This window comes from Gadus macrocephalus, chromosome 9 (genome assembly GCF_031168955.1).
Source record: "Gadus macrocephalus chromosome 9, ASM3116895v1".
Classification (NCBI taxonomy): domain Eukaryota; kingdom Metazoa; phylum Chordata; class Actinopteri; order Gadiformes; family Gadidae; genus Gadus; species Gadus macrocephalus.
In genome coordinates, this window is record NC_082390.1 from 8423504 (window position 1) to 8441614 (window position 18111).

Below are 18111 nucleotides of genomic sequence, written 5' to 3' on the forward strand. Positions count from 1 at the left end.
ACAAGAGTGCTGTCCGCCTTGAATGACTGTGAAACCAGCTAGTGTAGCTCGGCTGGCTGGCTGGCTGAATCCGAGGGGTTTGAGAGTAGCGATATCACGATTCTTGTAAACTAAGAGAGAGGTGTGTATATATATATATCTATATGAATGGTATAGATATGCATGTAAATAAATATATATATTTATATCACTTATAGGATGTATATTACCGCTAACATTATTGGAATCACTATTGATGAGCATTGATTAAAGAGAGGTCCAGTGTGTGTATGTGTGTGTGTGTGTGTGAGTGTGTGTGTGTGTAAAGAAGACGCACAACTCTTTGAAACGAACCAATACACTTTATGTTTCCAATGGGCTCATGCGGCCCCTTGCAGTATGACTTCCATCCCTATTGATATTACAAATCAGCGTCTGCTGTCACAGATGCACCCTGAAGTGGTTGGGGGCTGCATTTGGCTCAGGAGGCAGAGCGGGTTGGATGGTAACCGGACGGTTGCTGGCTCGATCCCGGGCTTCTCCTCGCGTGTCGAGGTGTCCCTGAGCAAGGCACCTCCCCTTTGACGGCCCCGGACGAGCTGGCTGTCGCCTTGCGTGGTTGACTCCACCATCGGTGTGTACATGTGTGTATGAATGGGTGAATGTGAGGCAATATTGTAAAGCTCTTTGAGGGGCCACTTGATCGAAAAGGCAGGCCAGTTAAGTGTGTATGTCCCATACCAGACACGCACCCATGCCCACTCTGAGAGCACCGGGTATCGCAAGTAAAGCAAGGTTCCAATTCTCATTAAGGACTTACTGGAAACGGTGTGAAATGTCCGGGATGACGCGACACCGTGTTCATTCATTAATGAGGAATACTTGGGTAAAAACGAGCCATTTTCCTGACAATCCCGGGAACGTTTTACATGCTGCAACCCCGCAAACTGTCGCTCATTAAAAACCACCTCTCTGTGAAAAACGTTCCTCTTTGTCGCCGCCTCCGCGGCGTTCCGGGATTCGTCCTGTGTGTCTGATTTGGATGGATTGTTGCCGAGTGTGACTCCAGCCCACCCTGGGAGAGCAGCTGTGTATTAGCACTGATCACTCTCCTCCCGTCACCTAGCAACAAAGCACCGGCCTTCTCATACTCGAACCAAAAACCCCTCTCAAACCCTGTTGTGCTGTTCTGCCAGCGCTGTACCCAGGCTCACCCGCAAGATAGTCTCCAGTGAGTCACACACGTCCTGCTGGTGGTCAGCTAATCTGCGAGTCGATTGGTCAAACCAGTAGCGGCAGTAGCTCAGGAGGTGGGGCGGGTTGACTGGTAACCGGAAAGGTTGCTAGTTCAGCCCCCCGGCTCCTCCTAGCTGGGTGTCGAGGTGTCCCTGAGCAGCCAAGACGCCTCATCCTGACTCCTCCAAAGAGCTGGCTGTCGCCATGCGTCGTTGATGTGTGAATGTTTGCATGAACCGTTCTAAGGCGCTTTGGATAAAAGCGTCTGATAAAAATCCCGTAAATGAAGATGAGGTGATGGGTCTAACCGTCCCGGGCCAATCATTCCTCCGTCGTCGTGGTTACACCACCTTCAGGCTACTGACACCGCCCTCCTGGGCTTGAAGTGCCCCGCCCTCCTGGCGTCGGTCGACGGTTCTGAGTGGCTGCGGGAGACGGGGGCGGCGTTCTGCGGGAACAGGACGCACCTCAACAGGGGCAGGGAGTCCGGCACGACGACCTGCTCCACCAGGAAGACCACTGGCTGGACGACCAATAGGAGGGCCCAGCCCAGCGCGCCCAGCCAATAGGAGGAGCCCAGGGCCGAGAGGTCGTGCTGGATCTCCTCTTGGTGCTGACGGGTGAAGAGCGCCCAGCTGAGGAGGAAGAAGAAGCCTGCAGAGGAGGGAGAAAAGGTTGAGATTCTTGTATTTATTCCTTCATTCACTCATACATATTTAATCAAATTATATGATGTAATCCTCATGAAATGAATGCAGTTGTATCATGCTTTTTTTTTTTTTTATTGTGCATAGGCAGAAATTCAAAGGTTGGGTCACCCAGAATACACATAGGGATCTATCTATCTATCTATCTATCTATCTATCTATCTATCTATCTATCTATCTATCTATCTATCTATCTATCTATCTATCTATCTATCTATCTATCTATCTATCTATCTATCTATCTATCTATCTATCTATCTATCTATCTCTCTCTCTCTCTCTCTCTCTCTCTCTCTCTCTCTCTCTCTCTCTCTCTCTCTCTCTCTCTCTCTCTCTCTCTCTCTCTCTCTCTCTCTCTCTCTCTCTCTCTCTCTCTCTCTCTCTCTCTCTCTCTCTCTCTCTCATTTATCTATCTTTATTCACAATCTACCCAATACCCATCTATCTATCCATCAACTTAGCTCAGGGGATCTGTGGGAGTTTCACAGAGTGCTACTTAGTAGACCGATCCGTTCAAAGATAACAGTTTAACTTCAACTGTGGGGTTAATAAAGCACAGAGTCACCTTATCAACCAACTCACCTGTGGGGACCAGAGTGAGGAGCAGCAGGGTGGTGGGGTAGAGGGTCTGCCCCGCCATGAGCAGAGACCGGGTGTTGGAGTAGGAGTGCACCGTCCTTGATGACCAGCAGAGGGCGAACACGAGGCACAGCGCCGCCGAGCTCACGGCCATCAGGGAGGACAGAAAACCGAACACTTGTTGCGCCTCCTGGGCTGAAGGGCGGGGGAGAGGCCAAGGACAAATGCGCAAACACACACACGCACAAGCAAATGCACGCACACGCGAAAACACAGAAGACAGAGAGAGAGAGAGAGAGAGAGAGAGAGAGAGAGAGAGAGAGAGAGAGAGAGAGAGAGAGAGAGAGAGAGAGAGAGAGAGAGAGAGAGAGAGAGAGAGAGAGAGAGAGAGAGAGAGAGAGAGAGAGAGAGAGAGAGAGAGAGAGAGAGAGAGAGAGAGAGAGAGAGAGAGAGAGAGAGAGAGAGAGAGAGAGAGAGAGAGAGAGAGAGAGAATTTATAGTTCGCCTGCTGCTACAACCATTGAATGTATCATCGTAGTAGAACAGTAGCAGCATAAGTACCCTCAGTCAGGGTAGAATACAAACTGCTAGAATCTTCCTCAGGAAAAATAGGTACTATACTCTCAAACACAGCTCATGCTTAAAACCTTCAACAAAAACAAAGGATCAAATAACTCGGGCCGCTACTAAAGAGACCGTTGTGTTGTGCAATAGCCAGCATAGCTATGATACACACAAACACTGAGCATTAAAGCGCACAACATGCCTGGTCATGTTAGGTGGTAAAACCAAAATGAAACCCGACCCAACATAGCCTGGAGATAAGGAACACAGCCAAGGCCAAGTGAGCGGAGACAAACATTGTCTGAACACCGGTTACACTAGAAGATCCCCGGCCCAGGTAAACACATGAATGACCTTTCCTCAGTGAAAGGACGTCAGGGCACAGCTTCCCTCCGCACACACACTCAGTCATCCAGCAGGTCATCCTGGATCAACGTCAAGCACGCCCTCATTCCCCTCACCCCTGAAGAGGAGGCCCTCCGCGCTCGCCTCCTCCGTCTGGGGCTGTCCGGTGTGGTTCTGCTCCATCCACAGCCCCCCCCCTGCGAGCCAGCAGGGGGTCCACACGGCGTAGCACACACACAGGCAGCCCGCCAGGCCCACGCACGACTCGGCCAGCCGGAACCGGTCGGTGGAGTCCTCCAGCCACTCAGACAGCTTCATGCTAGGGACAGAACATATGGATGAGCGTAACGTCACGTTGGTTCACGGGACAACCTGCCGCCTGCCACCAGCAGAATGTAGGAGAGCTTAACGGTCGCCCCTTTGTGTTTGATGATTGTGTCAGGGGGGCAAGTGGCTCAGAAGGATCGGCTGGTCACCGGAAGGTTGCTTGTTCGATCCCCGGCTCCTTCTAGTCGAGTGTCGAGGTGTCCCTGAGCAAGACGCCTCACCCTAACTGCCCCCGACGAGCTGGTTGTCGCCTTGCATGGTTGAATCCACCGTCAGTGTGTGATTGTGTGAATGTTTGCTTGAATGGGTGAGTGATAATTGTAGAGTGCTTTGAGTGGCCACTGGTTAGAAAAAGCGCTATATAAATGCAGTCCATTTACCATTGTTGAAAACATTTCTAATTTAGGCCTATATAAGACATAAACAGGCAAGTTCAAAGAATGTCAAGCGCTTTAGCATATCCTCAGGTTCAGTCATGTTTCTGACATTTTAATTAAAAGGTACAGTCACGTTAATTCCCAGAAGGGATGGGTAAATTGTCTCAGTGTACTGTTGCAATAGGATCAATTTGAAATTGCCACAAGCCTACCTTTCAGAGCTGCCGACGACCAAGGTAACAAAAAGTTATGAGGAGCAGAAAAAGAGGACGCTTTCAGTTCAGTTCAGTGGAACCTGAATGCAGAACCATACCGGGTGTGAGAGAGCAAAAGGAGAAGAGAATAGAGAAGGCTAGCAAAGACTACTGTAGACACACGAGAGGAAGCCCAACACTGAGACACACCGGGACTGGTACTAGGTAGAACGTGTTGACGCTCGGTCCTCCTACACACACACAGGTTATCCAAGGTGGAAAAGCACAGAGCCTGTCCATGTTACTCCTCCCCATTCGCAACAGGGAAACTCCCCCTCCCTCTGGTGGAATAGCCTTTGAATGGCTCACTAAAGTGGCTAATCTTCTCAGAGCTGAAAGTGAAAGCTACTCCAATAGACCGTTAAATACAAAACTGATTTACAATCATAAGGAAAGTGAAAATCAAGAACCCAACAGTGTATTTGCATAGCCAAACACAGTTTAACTCTCAAAGGGATTCACAGAGATCATTGTGAATCTCAAGGCATAGATTGCTGAAACTGAATATATATCGACGTGGCAGAGCATTTGTCCTTTTGTAGGAGCGACAGTATGTAGACTCGTAGACTTGGTCGATTCAGACAGGGTTTCTGAACCACGGTGGATTCAATGATCCCCCAACCATAGGGGGCTGTCATGGCGTGCTATACAGCAGAACTTATTGAACAGCATTTCCCCCCGATCTGTGTCTGAGGAAATGTGTAGGACAGTGTTGATCCACCTTTGGGACACATATAAAAACTCTGTGACTTGCTCAGCCAACATAGTATTATCGCTTCTTGTTTAAAAAAGAATGTCGCTTGTGGCCTTCCACTGTGTTTTCCATTGATGTTTTGAATTAATTTGTGTTTGCTAGATAAACACACTCGGAGCACACGCAGCATTGAAGCCCATGCCTTTCCAGTGTTTTCCACTGGCCATGGCCTACCTGCAGTAATCACTATGCATAAAAAGGGTGTTGGCACTCTTTGCTCGGTTCCAAACTGTTTGCATATGAGGTGCTCTGGCTAAAGGTCTTGATGATCATCTGAAATCAGCCAAGCTACATACAAACACATCGTATATTATCTTATTGTATTTTGTACATCCTGGCACTTAAAAATGTTACTTGGCATTGTGTAGCATCTTATCCTAGCTATCCTTGTTGTATACAGGGAATGGGTTACCTAACGATTGTGAGTGTTTGACACATACTGTACCTAAAGCGATATATTGTTTCTCTTTTTTTCTGACAAATGTACTGTACTTATTCAAAGTCACTTTGGACAAAAGCGTCTGCTAAATGCCATAAATGTTAACTTAAAATGCTACCTTTTCGCTGGTGCAAATATCTGGGGTCCCCTCAATACTTTCCTAATTCTCGGGCTAAGGCTTGATCCCTTGAGCTTCAAGCCTTGGCAGTAGCGTGATAAAAGGAGATAGAGGGGAAACATCTGGACGTTTAGCAGGAAGCAAGAGTAGAAATTCAACAGGATGTGGAATTGTCGGTTACGATTGGGCCGGTGATCTCCGAAACCACTGATCTTCAGCGAGAACGACCGCGGGGAAACAAAAGAATAGCCGCTCTGTGGCTGTAAATGTCTGGTTTTATTGCAGCTTCGATAGTAATTAAAGTGCACACAAGATAACATAACAAAGCGACACTCATGGAATCATGAGTACAAGATACAACTAAGTTTGGTCAATTCACATTTGGCATTTTCATTTTTTAAGTAAATAAGGCATCTAAAATATAGTTAAAAAAAAGTAATCACCATTTTTCTCATCATCTTCTCAGAGAGATTTGTACTTGGCCCTCGTGTTTTGAATCATGAATCAGAAACAAAGGCGGGCAGGCCAGGTGTCTACTTCTTCACCCTCCGCAGCAGATCCGTGAACACTTCCAACACCCCTGGGTCCTCCCCGTCACACAGCTCTGGAGTATTCTTCTCCAGCCAATCAGAGGAGCGGATCTGCTGCCTCAGAACGCCCATCAGCGAGTCCAGACTTTCGGTTGGCTTGGACGACTGGCAGTCCACCACCACAAACTCCTCAGCGTCCAATGGTGTGCCAGCAGGGGCGGGGCCGTTGTTGTCGTCGTTTGCCCGGTCGGACGGTTTGTCCGGCGATGGCGCCGTGCGAGCGCAGACAATGGCAGTTGTGTCCGGGCACACGCCGTCCGTCTTCGTCGACCTCCTCGTCACGTCAATGGCCTCTTTGATGAGGCTCAAGTCGCTGTCGCCGCGTTGTTCCTTCACTTTTCTCAGCGCCTCGCCGATCCTCCTCATGCCTGTAGGATGAGAAGTCACACCACTTTGATACAGTAGTACAGGCCCTTAGCTTTCAGTTGACTTGCATGAAAACACAGTGAGAGAGACAGCAAAGCTTATTGTATTTGTACATACGCCAATTTTTTATATATTTGTACAGCATACCTTGCTGTTATATATCAATATTAAATATTAATATATATTCATTTGTTCTATTATCTTGAGCAACTGTAACAGAAACGAGTTCCTTCTTGGCTCATGAGTCATGGAAGCAGCAGGAGTTTGTAAACAGCAGAGAGGGTGTAGTTGCACTAACCGAGCTCCAGGGGGTGCTGTTTGTCAGCAAAAACTATGCGGAACCAGCCGGGGGTGGAGCAGGAGAAGGCCTGACCGCAGCTCAGCACCACCTTGTGCCTCAGGAACACCCTCCACAGGGACAGCTCCGCGGAGAACGAGGCCTCCCCCAAGTACTGCAACACACACACACACACACACACACACACACACACACACACACACACACACACACACACACACACACACACACACACACACGGCTGTGAATACAAACACAATTATATTTCTTGTTTCCATTTAGAATATTTTTTTATATAATTTTATCATCATACCAGAGTGTTTAATAAACGTATCATTATTCATTCAACCTAGACTTGAACCTGGATATTTTTGGGCTTCAGTGAGACCATAAAAAGCCATACAGTGTACTATGAATATTGAAGACATTCATATCAGTACATCCATATAACCCCTTTATATTGTTCAGATGAAATGCTTTTAATACCCTGCCAAATGAGACAGATGGGGGGAGCCAGTAATATATTCATCCCATTTGCATCTGCTATGAGAGACGGAGAGAGACACAGACAGACAGAGAGAGAGAGATAGAGAGACACAGACAGACAGAGAGAGAGAGAGATAGAGAGACAGACAGACAGACAGACAGACAGACAGACAGACAGACAGAGAGTGAAAGAGGGAGAGAGCCAGAGTGACAGAGAGAGAGCCAGAGGAAGAGAGAGAGCGATAAAAGCCACTGTCTGGGTCCTGGTCCGGCACCTTGCGGAGGTCGGCCCAGAGGTAGAAGCAGGCGGGCCGGTGGAGGTAGGGCACGCCCAGTCGGGACAGCTCCGCCGCAACGTAGCCATGGCTCGTCTTCAGCCGGCGCTGGTTCTCCGGCAGGAACACCTCACTGATCCAGTCTGGAGCGCGCGTGCGCACACACACACACACACACACACACACACACACACACACACACACACACACACACACACACACACACACACACACACACACACACACACACACACACACACACACACACACACACACACACACACACACACACACACACACACACACACACACACACACACACAAACTGAATAGTACAGTCAGAACTACCCAGAAACGTTTCCTTTCCCAGCTGGAACTCGGAAGAAATAGGAAGCGACAGAGAGGGAGAGTGGTGCTAGGTCAGCCTTAAACGTTTCAAAAGATTCGAGTTGTTCCCTGTTTGAGGTGCAAACTCTTACACTTCACAAAGACACTTCAAAGTAAGCCCCTGAACCGGGGATCATAACCATGTCCTGTCTTTATTAAGGGGCAGCGTGTAGATAGACATGTCTCCCACAGCCTGCCAAAGAGCCACTCCCCACAGTGCAGACCTGAATTAAGCCTGAATTTGGCTTGCAAATACATGCCGATTTATTCCATCAATGCAACAGCTCACTCATCACAACTCACTTAATATTCTCTGCTCTTCTGTATCACTCTGCCAACCCAATATACACACATCCCTATTGTATAGGATTGTTTAAATATATTCGTCTGCACTGTCTTTCAATTTGAATGTGGCCACTCAAAAGCGCTTTACAATACTGCCTAAAATTCACACATTCATACACACATTCACCCACATTCACCCACGACGGCGGTGACAGCCATGCAGGGCAAAAAAGCCAGCTCGTCTGGAGCAGTCAGGGTGAGGTGTCTTGCTCAGGCCACCTTGACACTGGAGCCAGGGTTTGAACTAGCAATCTTATGGTAACCTGGAAACCCACTGTACCTCCTGAGCCACATGCCGCCCCTAATGATAAAGTGCCATCTGATCATCTGCCTCCAGCCGTCCCCAGGCTAAACGCCCCGGTTACGGTTAGTGCTATGTGTGCGGACTGCGTGCCACCAGGGGGCGCTCACCTCGGTCCTGGAGCAGCTGAGCCATCTGGTGCTGGGTGGAGCCGGGGACCCCGTGGAGGTTGGCCAGCTGGCTCAGGGCCTCCATCAGGTCCGTGTTCTCCGTGTACAGGGTGCCCACTCTGATCCCCGCCATGGCAAAGTCCTGGTGGTTGGTGCATGACATCTCGTTTTAGGACGTTGATGGACTTACAGCTTCACGTGATATCACGTGGACAACATTACGTCATCACATCTTATTATTTTACGTTGATAACCTTAAAGCATGACATCGCATTATATTGATAACATTAAGTCATCATATATCGTTGAATTGATAATATTACATCATCATATTTAACAATTATTTGCCTGAGGTGAATAATTGCCACTTTTTGCCAGGATTTATGTTTTTAAATTATTCATCTTCACAATTTTTATTTGCTAAGTATATGACTGTTTGTGATGTTTTGTGACTGTTTGTGGGGCTTAACCCTAGCTACTTGTGTTGCTGCTTATATTGATATTGATTTGATCTTAAAAAAAGAATAAACAGTGCTGATTTTCCTGGCATTTTGGGAAAGAAACCTTATTCTCTTTTGGGTTCCATCGTGAGTTAGTTTGTGTAGTACTACACTTTATCTGTTCTCTGCTTTCCATCTTCATTTTGGAGTAAAAAAGTGTTTTTTCTCATCTCCAACCTTTACTTCCGCGTAGATTAGCTTTGCCTGCCTATCCACCATTCAGTTTGTAATATTTTTTTTCTCCGTTCTCTTTTAAAGATCGGATGAGGTGGGCCCCATACATATCTTCGCCTTGGGCCCCCAACTTGCTAAATCCGCCACTGGATATTGCCCAATATCCCGAGATAGCGAACCAATCAAATTGCGCCATATTAGGAGGTTCACGGGTAGCATATACTACCTTCTGATATTATATTGATAACCTTACAGCATCACACCTTATTATACTGATAACATTTCATGATCACATCAGATTATATTGATACAATTAAATCATCAAACTCATACCTTGCTGAAGCCCCATAGCACGTGTGTTCTTTGCGGATCAGGCAAACTGGAATATAAACACGTCACCTCAGGTATGGTGCAGTAGAAGACAACATTTCCCACAATGATTTGAGGTACAGATTTATACAAGTATTATACACTACCTGTCCATTCCCAGAACACTCTGGAAAGAGACCTTCTCCTGGAAGATGGTCAGCATGTACACCTCGTCCACGATAGCATGCAGCTCATATCTGCAGAGAACCACATACAAAAACACACATCTTTAGAGTAGCAGTACTTTGGAACACGATTGTGTTGTGATGCTGACGCCCAGAGGGCCTGCACTTGGACCAGAATGCTTTGAAGACACGTAGAAACTCAACTTAGCTTTGTGTAACATACTGTCCAATATATACACACAAGCACACATATACACACAAACACACAGTGTGACCAGAATGCTTTGAAGACACTTAGAAACTGAAGTCAACTCTGTTCAATGCACTGTCCTACGCACGCACGCACACACGCACGCTCGCACGCACGCACGCACGCACGCACGATAGCTTCAAAGGGTTTTCTGCCAGAGCGGCTCAGGGATGCAGAAGGCCCCTACACAGGGGGGCGGTCGTCTAGAGTTTACTGAACAACACCAGATGACAGGGAGCGCGAGACCCTCGCTCCCCTCCGGCGGCTGCTGGCTGACATGAGATGACGCGAGATGATAAACCCACAACAAGAGGCGCTGTGATATGCAGCGGTAATGAGGCCCCGGTCGCGGACCACAGCCACTCGTGCACGGAGCCACACGGCACTGCTCGTGTAGAGCAGGGGCCCGCTCCAGGGGCCGATGCTGGATCGTGATGAGGGAGGGGGAGCCCGCTGACCTTTTGGCAAACTCCAGGAAGCCAGCCATCTCCTGGGGGGTGTAGATGTCTGCCAAAGGGTTGTGGGGGTTCACCAGGATGACCCCTCGGACCATCACACCCTGGGTGGGAGGAGTGGGGGGGGAGACGGGTGAGTATATGCTTTATTAACGTGGAGCCTTTCACCGATTAAGAGGTCACAGAGGGCAGGGCGAGGGAACAGTGAAACACGAAGCAGGATCAACACAGAGTTAATGCTTGGGTAAAATAAGTTCTGTAACTGCTTTTTGGAAATATCCACAGAGCCCGTCTTGGTTTTAGGCCAAGAGATGTTTTTTCCAGAGTCGAGGTGCAACACATTTTCTGAAGCATATTTTGGAAGCATTTCCAATTTCTATGAATTTATTATTTATTTTACGTGCACGGAAGTTTTTCAAAGTCAGATGATTAATTGAATCACTTCTCCCAGACAGCAAAGGGGGCTCTAATTATCTTGCAATTATAATGAAATTATGATGAGAGATTACCTGTTCCTTTGCTCTTTGTAGACCGTCCTCCAGTTTCTCCACGGTGAGGTGGAATGGACGTGTGCCGTCTCCACTGGCCTAAGAACAAACATTTACCACGGAAGAACACAAAGTTAATGGACAACATTCGACACAACGTACATGACCATATACTACGATGACCCAGTGTCAGGGTGGGGACATCAACAAAGAACGCTATGTATTCATATATTATGTCCGTTTGGATAACATCTGAATCCAAGCATTTGTATGTGTGACGATGAGCCACTCTGGACCTCTGTTGGACACGGAAAGTCACAAGAAATAATTGGATCCTGAAAAAAACAGAACAGCGCTCAAAGTTTGAGTGGGGTGGCAGAAGCTCAGGAGGTAGAGTGGGTTGACTTGTAACCAGAAGGCTGCTAGTTTGATCTCCGGCTCCTCTTAGCTGAGAGTGTCGAGGTGTCCCTGAGCGAGACGCCTCACCCTAACTGTTCCCAACGAGCTGGCTGTCGCCCTGCGTGATTGACTCCGCCGTCAGTGTGTGAAAGTGTGAATGAATGGTTGTAAGTCACTTTGGACAAAAGCGTCAGCCAATCCCCTAAATGTAAATGTGAAATCAGTAAAAAGACTTTCGCTACCTCACAGTCAAGGGGAACGTGGAAGAGTTTCACCCCGCTGTACAAGCCCACGTCCTCAGTGATCACCCCGTAGAATGGAGTGGGGATGAGTATGGCCTCTGAAACACACGGAAAAACCACTGATTATTAGAGTTCTTCCGATATCAATACCAGTATCGGAAATTCCCCCGATCCCGCATAAAATGGGGGTATCGGCGAGTATACAAGTCTCTGCTCCGATTCGATACCATCACGTGACTAGATCATTTACTACACAGGTAAAGAACCTCACAAACACTACAGTGTTATGCTGCGTTTGTTTACGGTCGGAGGTGGAAAGTCGGAATAGGAAATGCATCATCTCTGCCGATACCCAAGTTCAGGAAATCTGAATCGGTATCGGGAAGGAAAAAGTTGCATAGGAAAATCTCTCATTATTACAGCTTAACACCCAAACTGTCTCTGCAGTGATATCATAGCAGAGGCGTGGCATTAACAGACGCATTAGCAAGAACCCCTCTGACGGACATCAGCCTCTCACTCCCTAACAGAGAGCGGTAATTGATTCGTTTTCCCGGATTTAATGAGGAGTTAATTGGCGGTAATTTGCAATTTAAATAAAATTAACTAATCACTGTGGGTAGCTGGCCGGCTCTACAGACGAGGGGAGGGGATATGAACAGCGATGCATTATGGAAGGGATGTATGTAGCTATTAACCAGTGGATGGTAATGAATGGCTTTTGAAGTACACTGAAATTAAATTAAAGTTTAAAGTATTTTACTGCCTAATATAAATGAAGCAAACAGCAGTAAACTTGAGAAAACAAGAGAATGCTACAAAAACGGTTGAACTAAAAGTCTAAATCAATGTTTGATTTAGCATTTTAGTGCAACTAATGGTGAAAGAAAACCTGTGGTAAAATGGTCACGCTTAAGGGCTTGTTTGTTTTTAAATAGTTAGTGCTTTTATTAATGAACCAACTCTACCTTCAGGGTCACATATTACCGCCGCAATGGCAGAGAAGAGCGACCCACAGCCGTTCATCACTATCACCTGTGGAGAACACACATGCCGGTATGAGGAAGGGGAGAGAAACCACAGTAACATCCATCTAGTCTGTGATCCGTTTGAGGGAAAACTGCATTTGTCATGGAAGGGCCTTTGGTGTTTGACTCAAAACCAAAGAGGTGTGTCCCATCTAAATCATTAGAGGTCCCATCTACTGAGTATTACCTACCTCATTAGAGGTTAATCTACCTCATTCAACGTTCATCTACTCCATTAGAGGTCCATCTTTTCTTTTTTATCTTTTTTTCTTCTTATGATTTGGCTTATGAAGCGATTGGGAAGCGTCTTTGAGCACTGGGAAAAGCGCTACATAAATTTGATCTATTATTATTATCAACCTCATCAGAGGTTAATCTGCCTCATTAGAGCCCTATCTGCTCCATAATGTATCTCCAGATGAATCTCCAGGTTCGACGTTAGTCCCTGATGAAGGTGATCAGGGTGATGTAGCGATCCTATTCTGAGCTTCAGGTCGTGGTTTGGGTGATGGCTCTGAGGTGTGAACAACACATATATTTCACTCACATTATCTGGGTCGAGAGGGCTCCTGGAACCGCAGTAGTGGGACAGGAAGTCTGCCACCGCCCTCCGAAGACTACAAAAGGAAGGTTTTAATATTTGGTAATGTGTCGTATTGGATTGGAGAATTGTAAATAGTTATCCCTTACAAGCCGTGGCCCTTCCAGTCAGGGTACTGCAGAAGAGACGGGTCGATGTGCAACATGTCCGGCTGAGTCAACTGCGGAGGAAATGGAGAAATCTTTGTGTGGACGGAGAAGGAATACTAGCTCATGATGATGGAGAAACGTCTTGGTCTCACTTACCCGACTGTGGAGAAGATCAAAGCATAATTTGTTTTCGCTGGTTCCCAGATTGATGAAACCCTGCGGATGAGAGAGAAAGGTTGTCTTCAGAGTACAACAGTGCGCGACACAACAACAGAACATAACGCAACAGAGCGCAACACAACAACACAACATAATACAACAGAGCTCAACACAACCTAACAGCGCAACACCACAACAAAACATAACACAACAGACCTAAAAACACATAAAACATAAAATGACACAATATGAGTGTAACACAATATGACAATGCGACAGCACACAACACAACAAAATACAGCGCATCACACAACATAACATGATGAATGAAAACAACAGCGCAACACATTTATTTTCCCAAATGCATCTCCCTAACCCTAACCTTGTGACTTTGATGTTTTCTTATTCTAGCAAATTTTTCTAGCTTGTTACAGTTTCAGATACATTTCAATACCCTCTGTATTGCTGTTTCCCACGGTGTATAAATACTAGCACCTGTATAAATACTAGCACCTGAAACAACACAACCCTCCCATCACGCACTCACTCACATCGGGGTTGTGCTGCTGGTGGTGCCTGTCTGCGTTGTAGCGGGCGAAGCCCTCCTGCAGAATCCCCTGGTGTCCTCGGACGCTGTTCCCCCGCTTGGACAGGTAGGGGCTGGGGCCCGGGGCCTCCAGGCCCGGGGGACCCGCCTGTGGGCCCTCGGGGGCCCCTGGGCCTGGCAGGGCGGCCCCGGAGAGGGGGCTCTCTGTAGGGGGGCGTGAGCCTGCGGGAGGAGTCTCAGAAGAGGCCTTGGACACCGACGATGACGATGATGAGGCTGAGGCGACAGAGGAAGAAGAGGTTGGGGGCGTGGCGCTCGTGGTCAGGGAGGGACTCTGAGCGAGGGCGGAGGTGACGGCTGTGCTCTCCTTGTGTGCGGCTGTGGGGGCGGTTTGAGCGGGCGCGGGGGGGCCGGGTTGGGGCGGAGCCGTGGGGGTGGAGGCGGGGGTCACGCCCCCATCTTTAACGGCGGCCAGGGCGCCGGCGAACACGCCCAGCAGGCGGAGCTCGTGCTGCCGCTCCAGCTCGCCCCTCCGTTCCTCCTGACGCTCCCGCCGCTCCTCCGCCTGCTCCTCGCGGTCCAGGCGCGCCTCCTCCAGGGACAGGAGGCGCTCCTCCGCGGCCCGCTGCCAGTTGAGGAAGCTGGCCAGGGCGCGGTCGAGGCCCGTGGACGCCGCCATGGCCGGGTCCGCCGCCACCGCCGCCCCGCCGCGCCCACAGAACGACGAGGAGGAGGAGCCTTTACCCGCCCGGCGTCGCTTCCTCTGCCTCCCGGGGGCGGGCCGGGCCGGGCCGGAACCCTCCGCGACGGAGCCCCCGGCGCTGGGCTTGGCGCTGGGCGGGGAGCCGGCCATGCGGAGGTCACTGAACCCTGAGCAGAGGGGAAAGAGGAGCTCCGTCAGGCCCCTGCTGCTGAACATCAGCCCTCCGAAGCTGCTCTGTCAGCAGCCCGTTGAAGCTAGTGCGTGCATGCGTGCGTGCATGCGTGCATGCGTGCGTGCCTGCGTGCGTGCGTGCGTGCGTGCGTGCGTGCGTGCGTGCGTGCGTGCGTGCGTGCGTGCGTGCGTGCGTGCGTGCATGTTGGACAGTGCCTGTCCCAGAGTTGCCTCGAGTTTCTACCCGTCTTCAAAGCATTGTGGTCCCACACACGTACGTGCGTGGGACCACAATGCTTTGAAGACGGGTAGAAACGTAGAAACACGTACGTACCTATGTACGTGCGTGTGTGTGTGTTGTTTTATCTGTTCTGTGAGGCACTTTGTGGACAATAAAACATACAAATCTATCTATCTAAAAAAGGGCAATATGACCTATATTAGATACAGAGACATGTGACTAAAACACCCCCACCTGAGGGGGAGACGGCCGTGGTGGCCGAGACGTCTCCGTGGCCCAGCTCCAACCCTCCCTCTGCTTCCTGCCCTCGTTCGGGGTCCAGTCCGGAGTGCTCCGTCTCCGGCTCGTCCCCAGATATCTCGTACGCCGGTACGGACGGAGCCCCACCCGAGTCCAGCCCTCCCCCGTCCTCCACGTCCTCGCATTTAACGTCCAGCAGGTCGCCCGACCCGGTGGGCTGCCCGAACAGGAAGCCCCCCGAGGTCACAGGCGCGAAGGAGCTCGCCTCCTGGGCCGCGTGCAGGTATGACTCAGCCCCGGGGGGGATCTGAAACACCTGCTGGGCCACCACGGACCCCCCCAGGGACGAGTAGGTCACCGACGGCCGGTTGGCCAACACCCGGTCCATGACGTCGTAGAACCTCCAGGACCTCATCTTCAGGTTGTCCTTGATGCGGCGGTACTCCAGCTTCATCTTCTTGATCTTCTCGCGGCACTGGTCGCCCGAGCGGTAGATGCCCTTCTCCAGCAGCACGTTGGCGATGCGGTCGAAGACACGCTGGTTCCGCAGGGAACTCTCCAGCTCCACCTGCACCGCCTCGTCCGACCACAGCTGCAGCAGCTCCACGATCTCCGGGTCCGTCCAGTTGCTGCCCCGCTCGTGCCTCCTGTTGCGGAAGTCCATCCTCTGCAACGATAGGGACACACGTTAATATGACGACGATAGAATCACACTCCTATGACAAGGGTAGGAACACACTCCTATGACGACGATTGGAACACACTCCTATGACGACGATAGGAACACACTCCTATGACGACGATAGGAACACACTCCGATGACGAAGATATGAACACACTCCTATGACGACGATAGGAACACACGTTACTATGACAACGATAGGATCACACGTTACTATGACAACGAAAGATACACACTCCTATGGCAACGATAGGAACACACTCCTATGACTCATATGAATAGGTGAGTGTGAGGCAATATCGTAAAGCGCTTTGAGTGGCCACTGGTTAGAAAAGCGCTGTATAAATGCGGTCAATTTAATCAATCAGTTTATCATAAAGCGATCACATACCTCTCAGTGGGTGCTGGATCTCACCCAGACACTGCTGCACATGAAGAGGTCCGATCAGTAAACACAGGTCGGGTCTGGGATCCTCCGAGGGATTTCATAAAAGTTTTTAGACAGAATTGCAAACTTAAGCGTCACATTTGTGCAGCCTGCATGGGTGAACCCCTTAAAAAGCGATATGCGGCTCATAATCTCAAATATGAATGTCTCACAATGCGATAACTCGGGTGCACAGCGCCGTGGGCTGTAACTGCATCCGGGTTGGCGGCACATGCGTGCTGTTATTCCGGGATAATTTAGTCCGGGCTAACGCTGTGCTAAATCCAGGACTGCGATAGGCTGAAACAGGGTAATATCACGGGATCCCAGCCCTGGATGACCAGCAGGCGTAGTCAGAATACCTCCATGTTTTCTGTGCAGCCCCCTCTACCGTCATCACCGGGGTGGGAGGCGCTGTTGTTGTTGTTGTTGTTGTTGTTGCGACGAACGCCAGATGGCGCCAGAACACAGAGATTATAACATCGCTGGTTAACAAAGGGCACACCTGACTGCGGTCAAGTGAGCCGCCATTCGTTCATCCGCGGTTAAGCCAGCCGTCACACAAAATCTCCGTGCGCCTTTACTATAAACAGCCTTTGGGTGGTATCTCGCAACGTTTTCAAAATAAAACCCTTCACCTACGTGTGTAGATATATAGAACACTAGCTGGCGGCGTCTAGAATGTCCGCACTTGCGGACATCTTGCCAGTCAGCTGCTCACCCATAACATTGTGTTGGTAGTGGTACATGTACTTTATAAATAACCATAACTTGCTACATTTTCAACCGTTTTACCAACGGTTGGGTTTCTTGCAAACCTTATTAACGTGGTTATAATATTGTACCAATTTTAGAACATTTCAATTTTTTTTAGAATCTAACATAATTATTCATCAGTATCAAGTATGCAATGCCGTAACTACATCTCTGACGTTTATAACAAAACAAACCGTTTGAAAATGTAGCAAGGTGGAGGTTATTTAAAAAGTACATGTACCACTACAAAGTCAACACAGTGTTATGGGTGAGCAGCTGACTGTGGCAAGTTGGCCGCCAGTGCGGACCTTCGACTCCATTGGCCAGCAGAATATGCATGTGTACGTTTTTCAAATGAATCCTATTTAACAGCCCGTTCCCTAGTAAATCATTTAATTTTTTTCGTTAATTGACCGTAACATACCTTTGTTTTCCGTTCGTTCCTTGCAGAAACAACAGACAAAATAAGCTTATTAATAATCAGACGGAAATCGTCGAGCGATGTCTTTTGTTCAGAAGCGTTTTTCAATATGTGTGCAACAGTAGATATGCAAACGTTAAAGATTCTTAGAAAAAAAATCCAACGTCATGCAGCTCATTGTGACGTCATAAGAGAGATGACCTCTCC

The 18111-nt window shown here is 48.8% G+C and overlaps 2 protein-coding genes across 2 annotated transcripts; both read right to left on the bottom strand.

Moving 5' to 3' along the window:
- Window positions 1–321: 321 nt before the first annotated feature.
- si:ch211-256a21.4 (uncharacterized) lies at window positions 322–5610 on the bottom strand. Its single transcript, XM_060060600.1, has 4 exons — window positions 4327–5610; window positions 3527–3729; window positions 2505–2696; window positions 322–1869 (listed from the first exon to the last, which is right to left on the bottom strand). Exons 2-4 carry the CDS (start codon window positions 3726–3728, stop codon window positions 1568–1570), a joined length of 696 nt encoding a protein of 231 aa, XP_059916583.1. The 5' UTR covers window position 3729; window positions 4327–5610; the 3' UTR covers window positions 322–1567.
- A 326-nt stretch (window positions 5611–5936) lies between these two features.
- On the bottom strand, window positions 5937–17514 carry accs (1-aminocyclopropane-1-carboxylate synthase homolog (Arabidopsis)(non-functional)). Its single transcript, XM_060060599.1, has 17 exons — window positions 16901–17514; window positions 16692–16765; window positions 15613–16285; window positions 14268–15133; window positions 13714–13773; window positions 13558–13628; window positions 13415–13484; window positions 12808–12874; window positions 11840–11937; window positions 11220–11297; window positions 10714–10814; window positions 9988–10077; window positions 9845–9890; window positions 8838–8979; window positions 7695–7837; window positions 6934–7087; window positions 5937–6637 (listed from the first exon to the last, which is right to left on the bottom strand). Exons 3-17 carry the CDS (start codon window positions 16280–16282, stop codon window positions 6213–6215), a joined length of 3081 nt encoding a protein of 1026 aa, XP_059916582.1. The 5' UTR covers window positions 16283–16285; window positions 16692–16765; window positions 16901–17514; the 3' UTR covers window positions 5937–6212.
- Window positions 17515–18111: the final 597 nt, after the last annotated feature.

Excerpts from the sequence above, each read along its gene's own strand:
- si:ch211-256a21.4 (XM_060060600.1), bottom strand. The coding sequence starts at position 3,728 with ATGAAGCTGTCTGAGTGGCTGGAGGACTCCACCGACCGGTTCCGGCTG. Across the intron at positions 2,697-3,526 it reads GGAGGGCCTCCTCTTCAGGG|CCCAGGAGGCGCAACAAGTG; the intron begins GTGAGGGGAATG and ends CCCGCCCTTCAG. Across the intron at positions 1,870-2,504 it reads CCTCACTCTGGTCCCCACAG|GCTTCTTCTTCCTCCTCAGC; the intron begins GTGAGTTGGTTG and ends CCTCCTCTGCAG.
- accs (XM_060060599.1), bottom strand. The coding sequence starts at position 16,282 with ATGGACTTCCGCAACAGGAGGCACGAGCGGGGCAGCAACTGGACGGAC. Across the intron at positions 15,134-15,612 it reads CACGGCCGTCTCCCCCTCAG|GGTTCAGTGACCTCCGCATG; the intron begins GTGGGGGTGTTT and ends CCCTCTGCTCAG. Across the intron at positions 6,638-6,933 it reads ACAGCACCCCCTGGAGCTCG|GCATGAGGAGGATCGGCGAG; the intron begins GTTAGTGCAACT and ends CTCATCCTACAG.